Source organism: Oncorhynchus kisutch, linkage group LG21, assembly GCF_002021735.2.
Source record: "Oncorhynchus kisutch isolate 150728-3 linkage group LG21, Okis_V2, whole genome shotgun sequence".
Lineage (NCBI taxonomy): Eukaryota > Metazoa > Chordata > Actinopteri > Salmoniformes > Salmonidae > Oncorhynchus > Oncorhynchus kisutch.
The window spans coordinates 23335573-23346101 of record NC_034194.2 but is presented as its reverse complement, the minus strand read 5'-3'; the positions used below and the strand labels follow the sequence as shown (position 1 = coordinate 23346101).

At 49.0% G+C, this 10529-nt stretch overlaps 1 protein-coding gene across 1 annotated transcript in view; it reads left to right on the top strand.

Moving 5' to 3' along the window:
* Positions 1–10529, top strand: part of LOC109866375 (prospero homeobox protein 1) — a 30387-nt gene that overhangs the window by 17859 nt on the left and 1999 nt on the right. Inside the window, exon 4 of the mRNA XM_031800161.1 lies at positions 6552–10529. This exon is cut by the window's right edge and continues 1999 nt beyond it. Within this exon, the coding sequence (XP_031656021.1) occupies positions 6552–6833 (282 nt within the window). The 3' untranslated portion in view covers positions 6834–10529. The remainder of the gene's footprint in view (positions 1–6551) is intronic.

Below are 10529 nucleotides of genomic sequence, written 5' to 3'. Positions count from 1 at the left end.
GTTCAGATTGTGCTTCCCTGCTGAACAGTGTCCAACATCGACCATTCAGGAGTTGAAGCTGGTTAAATGTATGAAAGAAACTGTGTTCCGGTGTAAGAGCTCAACATCCACAGAATTCAGTGGAAAGTAAAATCCTGGAGTGTCCCTCACCCAGATGAAAAAGGTATGGGAAGCGTTCCTATTCCCAGGCCCGGAGCCCGGAGCGGGTTAGGAATTAACCCAGGGGAACTCAGAGCATGTGGGTTCCGTCGGTGGCATGCATCCTTCAAGGCTAGTCCAGCGCACACAGAGCTTATCTTCCAGGGTCTCATTTTGTTTGTCCAGCGCTGAGCAAATAGAAGGTGCAATACATCTCCTGACAGTTCCCAAAGGCAGGGAGAAAACACGCTGGCCAAACAAACACTATACACTGAGTCACATAGAGGGGCTTTCTCAGGCTTTACAGAACAAACACACAGATACACCACACACACAGCGTCCCGTTGAACAGGAGTGGATTTAGGCCCCCTGGCTGGCTACCTTTCTGCTGTTGGTTTAAACAGTCTTAAGACAGCTTGGATGATGTTGTGTGAATAGCCCCCAGCAGTCTGGGCGCTGCCATTGTCCTCTGTCATATTTTATTATCTCATCAAAAAAGAGGAAATCCGATTCCCCCTTTCTGCAGGAGAGCTTATCCCTCTGTCTCAAAGCAAGCTGTGACGAGAGAGAGGGGGGTGGTGGTGGGGGGGGGGGAGACAGAGAATGAATGAGAGTGATTAAATGCCTCATCTGTGCCGCTTGTCCACAAAACCACCTCGTCTCCTCGTCTCACCCCCTCTGTCCTCAGTAGTGGGCTGCTAGGTTGTCTTCTCTTGCTCAATAATTACTATACTGACAGCAGGACTTGTGTTGGTCCATGCGGGTGGGGGGGCGGGGGGGCATGTATGTGGCCGCAACAAGATCTCCTAGTTTCTGCGTGGTTACGTTTCTGTCAAAACAGACTTCAAGTTTAGATACATTTGTTCTGAGTGGTTCATGTTAGGTCTATGGTTTGGGGAGACTTAAAACAAAAGAATGAACGACGAGCTGGTACCATCAAGTATCATCAAGTATTCTCATGTCTTGCTAGAGCATAGTGAGCTGTGGTAGTGGTCTAAGCAGCGCGCTCCGAGCGTCAGAGTCCCACTGCTGGGTCATGGTAAAAAACAACATTGTGAGTGTCAAGGAAGGCGTGTATAGACATTCTGGGGACCTCCTCAAACGCCCGAAGTCGCTGGCTATTTCTAGTGATCAGTCTGTGTATGTGTGTGTGTGAGGAGAGAGAAGACACAGTGAGATGAATGAATGCTGGGTAAAATATTAGTGTTGCCAACAACACTCTTCTGCTTTTTTTTATTCTTCCCTTCTCTGTCTCTCCCTCTCTTTTCCTTTCCTTCTCATATTGTGTTACACTGGGGAAGAGCAGCATAGTATCTCTTTTCATGAGAGCTCTTGTTTTGGACCCTTTCACTGCCCCACCTCCCACTCTCCCTCCCACTCTCCCTCCCACTCTCCCTCCCTCTCTCCCTCCCACTCTCCCTTCCACTCTCCCTCCCACTCTCCCTACCTCTCTCCCTCCCACTCTCCCTCCCACTCTCCCTCCCTCTCTCCCTCCCACTCTCCCTCCCACTCTCCCTCCCTCTCTCCCTCCCTCTCTCCTCCCACTCTCTCCTCCCACTCTCCCTCCCTCTCTCCCTCCCACTCTCCCTCCCACTCTCCCTCCCACTCTCCCTCCTCTCTCCCTCCCACCTCTCCCCTCCCTCTCTCCTCCCTCTCTCCTCCCTCTCTCCCTCCCTCTCTCCCTCCCTCTCCCTCCCACTCTCCCTCCCTCTCTCCCTCCCTCTCCCTCCCTCTCTCCCTCCCACTCTCCCTCCACTCTCCCACCTCTCCCCTCCCACTCTCCTCCCTCCCTCTCTCCTCCCACTCTCCCTCCCTCTCTCCCATCCTCTATCCCTGTCCAGAACACACTGAGTGTGTGACAGGACAAAAACATTTATATTCCAGAAAGTCTGATGTCTTCATCAGCAGAAAGGGAATGTGACTCGCAGTGCTGCACCATTGTGTGTCTGTGTATGTGTGTATCTGGGTGAGTGTGTCTGTGTGTGTGTCTGTGTGTGTGTGTGTCTGTGTGTGTATGTGTGCATCTGGGTGAGTGTGTGTGTGTGTCTGTGTATCTTGGTGAGTGTGTGTGCGTGTGTCTGTGTGTGTGTGCGTGCGCGCGTGTGCATCTGGGTGAGTGTGTGTGTGTGTGTGTGTGTGTGCGTGTGTGTCTGTGTGCGTGTGCGCGTGCGTGCGTCCGCGTGCGTGTGTGTGGTTGACTTAGAGAGGTCAGCTTCAGATACGTCGTTCCTTTCATTCAGTCACCCTATTTGCCTTTTTCAGCCCCCCCCCCACTCTCTCTCTCTCTACTTTTATTCTGTTATCCCCAACCTTTTCTGCCCCTTTCAGACATCACTCTCTCCTCTCCGTGTCTTTGTAGGGCCCTCCTTTAATTTGGACAGCGAGAAGTTGTTAAAAGCCCTATGAAATATGTATGAAGGATTGTGAGCGTCGCGATTGGCCCTGTTTACCGGCCAACCGAGCGAATGAGCAGCCACACAGGATAATCCCCCACAATGCCTCTGGAACAAAGACCCAATAGCTGACCCGAGGGAGGGAGGGAGGGATGGGGAAGCAGGGGGGGACAGAGAGGGGACAGAAAGGGGGACAAAACAGTTAAAGCTTTCTGCTGGCCACGACAAGCAGGCAGCTCGTACACACACACGCATGCATGCACTCACTCACTCACTCACTCACTCACACGCGCACACATGATCACAGACAAAGGGCTCAGGGACAAGAATAACTCCCACTCTCTCTTTCTACTGTTTTTTTCTCTCCACTTACATCTCCCTCTCCTCTCTCCTCTCTCCTCTCATCCTCTCCTCTCTCCCTCTCACCCTCTCATCTTCTCATCTCACCCTTTCCTCTCACCCTCTGCTCTCTCCCTCTCCTTCCCCCTCTCCTCTCCTCTCCTCTCAACCTCCACTCTCACCCTTCCCTCTTTCCCTCTCACCCTCTCCCTCTCCTCTCACCCTCTCCTCTCTCCCTCTCCCTCTCCTCTCTCCCTCTCCTCTCTCTCCTCTCCTCTCACCTTCTCCTCTTACCCTCTCACCCTTTCCTCTCTCCCTCTCCCTCTCCTCTCATCCTTTCCTCTCTCCCTCTCCTCTCATCCTTTCCTCTTTCCCTCTCCTCTCTTCTCACCCTCTCCTTTCTCCCTCTCCTCTCTCTCTCCTTCTTCTATCACTCTCTCCTCTTACCCTCTCCTCTCACCCTTTCCTCTCTCCTGCTCCTCTCACCCTCTCCTCTCACCCCCTCCTCTCATCCTCTCCTCTCTCCATCTCCTCTCTCCCTCTCCTCTCACCCTCTCCTCTCTCCCTCTCCTCTCTCTCTCCCTCTTCTATCACCCTCTCCTCTCAACCTCTCCTCTCACCCTCTCCTCTCTCCCTGTCCCTCTCATCCCATCCTCTCCTCTCTCCCTCTCCCCATTCCTTCTCCTCTCAACCTCTCTGTCCTCATTCCCTCTCCTCGCACCCTCTCCTGTCCTCTCACCCTCTCCTGTCCTCTCACCGTCTCCTGTCCTCTCAACCTCTCCTCTCACCCTCTCCTGTCCACTCAACCTCTCCTCTCACCCTCTCCTGTCCTCTCACCGTCTCCTGTCCTCTCAACCTCTCCTCTCACCCTCTCCTGTCCACTCAACCTCTCCTCTCACCCTCTCCTCTCCTCTCACCCTCTCCTCTCTCCCACTCATCCCATCCTCTCCTCTCTCCCTCTCCCACTCTGTCCCATCCTCTCCTCTCTCCCTCTCCTCTCACCCTGTCCTCATTCCCTCTCCTCTCACCCTCTCCTCTCACCCTCTCCTCTCTCCCTTTCCTCTCACCCTTTCCTCTCTCCCTCTCATCCCATCCTCTCCTCTCTCCCTCTCCTTTCACCCTGTCCTCTCTCCCTTTCCTCTCACCCTCTCCTCTCACCCTGTCCTCATTCCCTCTCCTCGCACCCTCTCCTGTCCTCTCACCCTCTCCTGTCCTCTCACCGTCTCCTGTCCTCTCAACCTCTCCTCTCACCCTCTCCTGTCCACTCAACCTCTCCTCTCACCCTCTCCTCTCCTCTCACCCTCTCCTCTCTCCCACTCATCCCATCCTCTCCTCTCTCCCTCTCCCACTCTGTCCCATCCTCTCCTCATTCCCTCTCCTCTCACCCTCTCCTCTCACCCTCTCCTCTCTCCCTTTCCTCTCACCCTTTCCTCTCTCCCTCTCATCCCATCCTCTCCTCTCTCCCTCTCCTTTCACCCTGTCCTCATTCCCTCTCCTCTCACCCTCTTCTCTCCTCTCACCCTCTCCTGTCCTCTCAACCTCTCCTCACCCTCTCCTCTCACCCTCTCCTCTCCCCCTCTCCCACTCGTCCCATCCTCTCCTTTCTCCCTCTCCTACTCCGTCCCATCCTCTCCTCTCTCCCTCTCCTCTCACCCTGTCCTCATTCCCTCTCTTCTCACCCTCTCCTCTCAACCTCTCCTCTCACCCTTTCACTGCTTCTATTCAGTCTTTACTTTCTCACTTGCACCCTCTTCCTCCCTCATCCTCTCTTTCTCCTCACACCCTCTCTCCCCCTCCTCTCTCTACTTCCCTCACCACTCCTTCCCTCGGCTCTCCCTCCCCCCTCCCTCTCGCTCTCTCAGTCAAGAGGATCTGAAATACCAATACCCTTTTCTCCTTGACATTGCCTTCTCCTTGCAGTCAGCGTTTTACTGTCCTTTTATAGTCAAAACGTCAGGAGAAATTCCATGCAGGAATATTCTTAGTAATGCAGCACTCCCTGCGTCTCGCACTGCACTAGACCGCTGCCTGCCTTCCTGCCTGCCGGGCTGGTGTCTATAGGGTCACAGTCTGCTGCTTCCCAGGTCAATGTGTCACTGTGTTTCAGTGGCACAAGCCCAAACAGAATTGAGTCTGTTTTTTAGATTGTGTCGTTAAGTAGTTCTACATGAATAAGATGAGGTGTTTTGAATGAACTGTTGTAGCCCTGGATGACCCTTCACTGCTCTAGCACACAATTACAACAACAAATCAGTCATACACTTTCTTATTCATCATTCACCTTTTCACACACACACACACACACACACACACACACACACACACACACACACACACACACACACACACACACTCCATTCATCACCCTGAGGGGGGTGTTTGGCTGTCCAGTGCTGTCTGTGTGTGTGTTCCGGTGGCCACTAACCTTGCTGTGTCCTGACACTCCTGATGAGTATCTGCAGGACACAGGAGGAGAGGAGTCGAGTGCGCACAGTCAGGCGTTTGGGCAAGCTGCTGGGTGTGTGAGTGTGTCTGAGCGTGCCTGTTCGTGTGTGTGCGTGGGTGTGTGTGTGTGTGTGTGTGTGTGTGTGTGTGTGTGTGTGAGTCTACCCGCATGTCTGCCTGTGTGTGCTTCTGTATGTGTGTGTGTCTGTGGCTGCAAAGGGAGGCGGACAGGCAGGGAGGCAGTCAGCATTATCCAAGCAGGTGACCCCTGAAGGCTGCATCGCTCTGGGGCTTTGAGTGAAGGAGAGAGGATCAGCCAAATACACCAGGGCTGTGTGTGTGTGTGTGTGTGTGTGTGTGTGTGCATGCACGTGCCTGCGTGCACACGTGTGTGCGTCATGTCTCTCTCTCTCACAGTGTGGGATGTGTCATCTCCTTGGCTCAAGAGGTGTGTGTCTATGTGTGCAGACGTGCATATGTGTGTGTGAGTGCTGGCTCGGTGGAAGGTGTCACAGATCTTTGCCAGACTAATAATCTCTGTGGTGTCAGTGAGCAGAGCTGTGAGGGACACTAAAGAGCCTGTGTGTCTGTGTGTTCCCAAAGCATTTCACTTCCTCTTTTCAGGCTCCCTGCATGCGGTTGTTTGGGTTCAGATTTACAGTACACCCATAAAGACGTCTTTCTGATGCTGGGGGGAGGAGGGGAGGAGGAAGGTGGTGATATAAACCTCAGAACTGACAAGAAATGAGCCGTCATAAGTCGCAATACAAGTGTGGATTTCAGTGGGCTTTTTAAGGAAGTAGCGACTGAAGAGGCAAGAGATACACAACATTACAGAACACCGCAGGGCTTCTCATCACAGCCACTAACTAAACCCTTTATTCTGTTTCACATAAAAACAGTGTGTTACTGTAAATGATACAATGACTTCCCACAACTACCATTTCTGCTAAATGTGAGACCGTTCATTCATGTAATTGGTCACATACACATATGTAGCAGATGTTGTTGCGGGTGTAGTGAAATGCTTGTGTTCCTAGCTCCAACAGAGCAGTAATATCTAACAATTCACAACAATACACACAATACACACATCTAAAAGTAAAAGAATGGAGTTAAGAAATATATAAATATTAGGACGAGTAAATATTATGGTCTGATAATATTCTAATATGTTTGTTAGAGTTCATCCATATATTCAGTGTACAGTATATATGGCTGTTGTAGTAATCAAACCCACTGTTAGGATGTTGCTCTCACTGTGTTCTCCCTCACCAAGCCATCAGGAGAACCAGGAGTAACGCCCCCTGTCTTCTGTGTGTGTGGGTGCAGGTTCCAGAGCGGTTCCTGGAGGTGGCTCAGATCACGCTGCGTGAGTTCTTCAATGCCATCGTGGCAGGCAAAGACGTGGACCCATCCTGGAAAAAAGCCATTTACAAGGTGATCTGCAAGCTGGACAGCGATGTGCCCGAGGTCTTCAAGTCACCCAACTGTCTCCAGGAGCTTCTACATGAGTAACCATCCCTGCTCCGCCTCTGCCCCCCCCCCCGCCCGACGCTTTCTGCTTTTTCAGATTTTCATATTTTTATTTCTTTCCCTATTCTATGATTTCCTGTTTTTTTGTTCATGTATGAAGTATGAAGTAGCATTCCGCCCCATCTGAAGCCTCCTGGCCTGTTCCTAAATGATCTAACTATTGTGTTGTTGTTATTCCCATGATTAGGATTATTATTTGTTTTTTAAATGATTCTGCTGATCTGAAGAGACGTTGATCCTATTGGGTGTTTTGGACTGTGTGAACCCTGACCTTTCTGCCCTGATTGACTAGAAACACTAGGGAGTGGCTTCCCACTAGCCTGTACCCTACCTACTCTAAGGAGGACCCTACAATCCTAGTGTGGTCACCAATAGACTTTGGCCACTACACTACAGAGGGGCCCTATGTTACTGGGGTGCTCAATAGGCTCACCCCACTGTGCAAGGTTGCTCCCTAATAGGTGGTTCCCACTACTATGGCTGTCCCAGGGAGGACAACACACTACACCATGCTGCCTGCAGCCTAATGACTTTATTAACTGCTGGACAATACTGGACTACTAGTACTGGTCTGGACTGGTATACTGGTCTGGACTACTAGTACTGGTCTGGACTGGTATACTGGTCTGGACTGGTATACTGGTCTGGACTGGTATACTGTACTGGTCTGGACTGGTATACTGGTCTGGACTACTAGTACTGGTCTGGACTGGTATACTGGTCTGGACTGGTATACTGGTCTGGACTGGTATACTGTACTGGTCTGGACTGGTATACTGGTCTGGACTACTAGTACTGGTCTGGACTGGTATACTGTACAGGTCTGGACTGGTAAACTCGTCTGGACTACTAGTACTGGTCTGGACTGGTATACTGGTCTGGACTACTAGTACTGGTCTGGACTGGTATACTTGTCTGGACTGGTATACTGGTCTGGACTACTAGTACTGGTCTGGACTGGTATTCTGGTCTGGACTACTAGTACTGGTCTTGACTGGTGTATACTGGTCTGGACTACTAGTACTGGTCTGGACTGGTATCAGCCACCTAATGAGCTCTACCATGATGTTTTGAAGTGTGTTTTCTGCGAGTAGGGTATTGTGTTTATTGAGTGTATATTATTCTTATTCTTGTTGTTGTTATTATTATTATTTGTCATCATTGCTTGCTAAAGATTGGCACAGATTTGTTTGTCTCTTGACAACGTTACAGAAAATAAATTATTATTAATATTCCGAAAGAGTATAAATTCTCTACATATAATTACTTTTCTCTGAGCAATTTAGGCGCAAGCCTCTTTCTCATTTCATACCCCCCCCCCTCTGTCTGTTTGTGTGGGTCCAAGTTGTGTTTGATCTTCTCTGCTGATAAGGCAGACACTGGCGGAGGGAGTAGGCCTCAGTCCTGAGGCTCAAGTAAAAACAGAAGGGGAACATGAGTCTCAACCCTAGGCTTTACACAAATAGAAAACAATGCTGTAAAATTGAAGAGGTGTTGGTTTGGAACATGGTGCAACCAGTGGCAGTGTACAAATGCAGAGGTCTGTGGGCAGCGGCACACACACACACACACACACACATGTACAAATACATACCACACGCGCACAGAGAAACACACACACAGAAACACGCAGCGTGTGACCTTTTGAGTGCATTAAGACAGACCGGTTACTGTCTGACTTTATGACTTGTCATTGTTTCAAGGCCATCCACAACGACTCCAGTGTTGAAATAGCCCCGCACATTTACCATTCAGTCAGGATTTCATCATTCATTCATACACACTACACAGTTGGTGGGACTTTATTTTACAGTCCAATGAGGAGCGGAAGCTACTTACTGCTACTTCATTTATTCCAAATGAAAGAGATGTGGTTATGACCAGGGATTAAATGGTATGCAGTGGTGCATACATCCCAGACAAACTAAAGTATAATTATTAGCTCATTATTCTGTTGTTACCATTGCCAGGTACTTTAATACCAAGTAAACATAGGTCTTTAATAAAAGTACTGGAAAATAAAGTGTACCCGGGAAGGCCCCAGTTTTCTCTGAGATAATGGCTTTTTGCAATGCAATTTATCTCAGCAACATAAATAGTAAAACTATTTCATTCTGTGATGAAGTTAATGACAAGGTTAACTATGTGAACAAATATGAAGCTACTTTCCAAGCAAATTAAAAGTTTATATAATATTTTACTACAAAGCACTGTACTAATATTTGATGGAATTGTATTTAAAAACAGTGAAATGAATAGATAGGTAAATAAACAAATGGATAGTCAAATATTAAAGTGAGGAGAGATGTATATTTTCCAGACCATGTCAGCTGACCAGAAAAAAACAGATTCTATCTATAGCCTAAAACGGTGGCCTCGAGTCTTACCTTGTCAGCTCACAAGGTCAGGGAAAAACTGAGAGAATAGAGACACACAGATGTTCATTAATAGTAATTGTATGGACACAGACACCTTTCCCCTCCTATGTCTTCTTCTCTGCAATATTCACCTGGCTCAGTGCTAGCTGCTCCTTTCTCCCTGAACAATGCAAGGTTAGAGGTCACCACTCTGCCTAGAGGGAAATGAACCTCTCAGAACCATAAAGACAGAGACAAAAGGGCTCTATTCAATCCGTCTGTGGAAATTCAGCGTTACAGCGTGATTGAAATTTAAAGGCAATGTTCCCGCACTGCAGATGTCAGCTCAATAGGAAATTACCTTTAAATTTCTATCTTGCAATCTGTAACGCTTCAGCAAAACAGATTCAATAGAGCACAAAGACTCTAAACATGGAACAAAACTCACATGATCCTCTCAATTCCAAACAGGCGCATCTATAGATTGTATACTTAATGATTCTGATACAGTATAATTCCATGAGAGTCCCTGTGCAGTTTATTCAGGTATTGATGCATTCACACAGAAACACCATTCCTTGATTCATACCAGTAAAATACGTTGACATTCAACATTTTGATCTGATTGAATCCTGTTATCTTGTTTTGTTTGAAGCTACCGGCACTGAATTTGCTACGAATACAATATAGCAAATAGTAGTTACTTGTCCTTTGAAGTACATTCTAAGCACTGAAAGATCACATAGGCTACTGTGTGTGTGTGTGAGTGTGAGTGAGTGTGTGTGTGTGCGTGTGTGCGTGCTGTGTTTGTGTGTGTGCTGTGCGTGTGTGTGCTGTGTGTGTGCTGTGTGTGTGTGTGTGTGCTGTGCGTGTGCGTGCTGTGAGTGTGCGTGCTGTGTGTGTGTGTGCTCGCTGGTCATCACCCCGACCTCAGCCACGTCGGCTTTGGTTTGGTGTGTCACAAGATGAAAAGGAGCAGGTTAACCTGCTGACTTGTAAAGGCGGCACAAAGCGCCTGACAAAAGGAGGAGAGAAAGGCGGTGAGCTACTCCCTTCATTATGTTCACCCGCAGACACGGTTCTTCTTAAGATCCAAGTCCTGAGAGCGGGGACGATGGGTTTGTCTGTGTTTCAAAGCACCAGCCAACGGCTTAAAAGAACCTGTAACACAAAACAAAGGATAGGAAGGACACTTTTATCTGATACACGGATTAATATCACCCCCCATCCCCTCTCCCTTCCCCCCTACAGCCCCACCCTAAGAAGGAGTTCCTGTGCATTGTGCAGCTGAACAGATTATTCCTGACTCTTATTTCTAAAC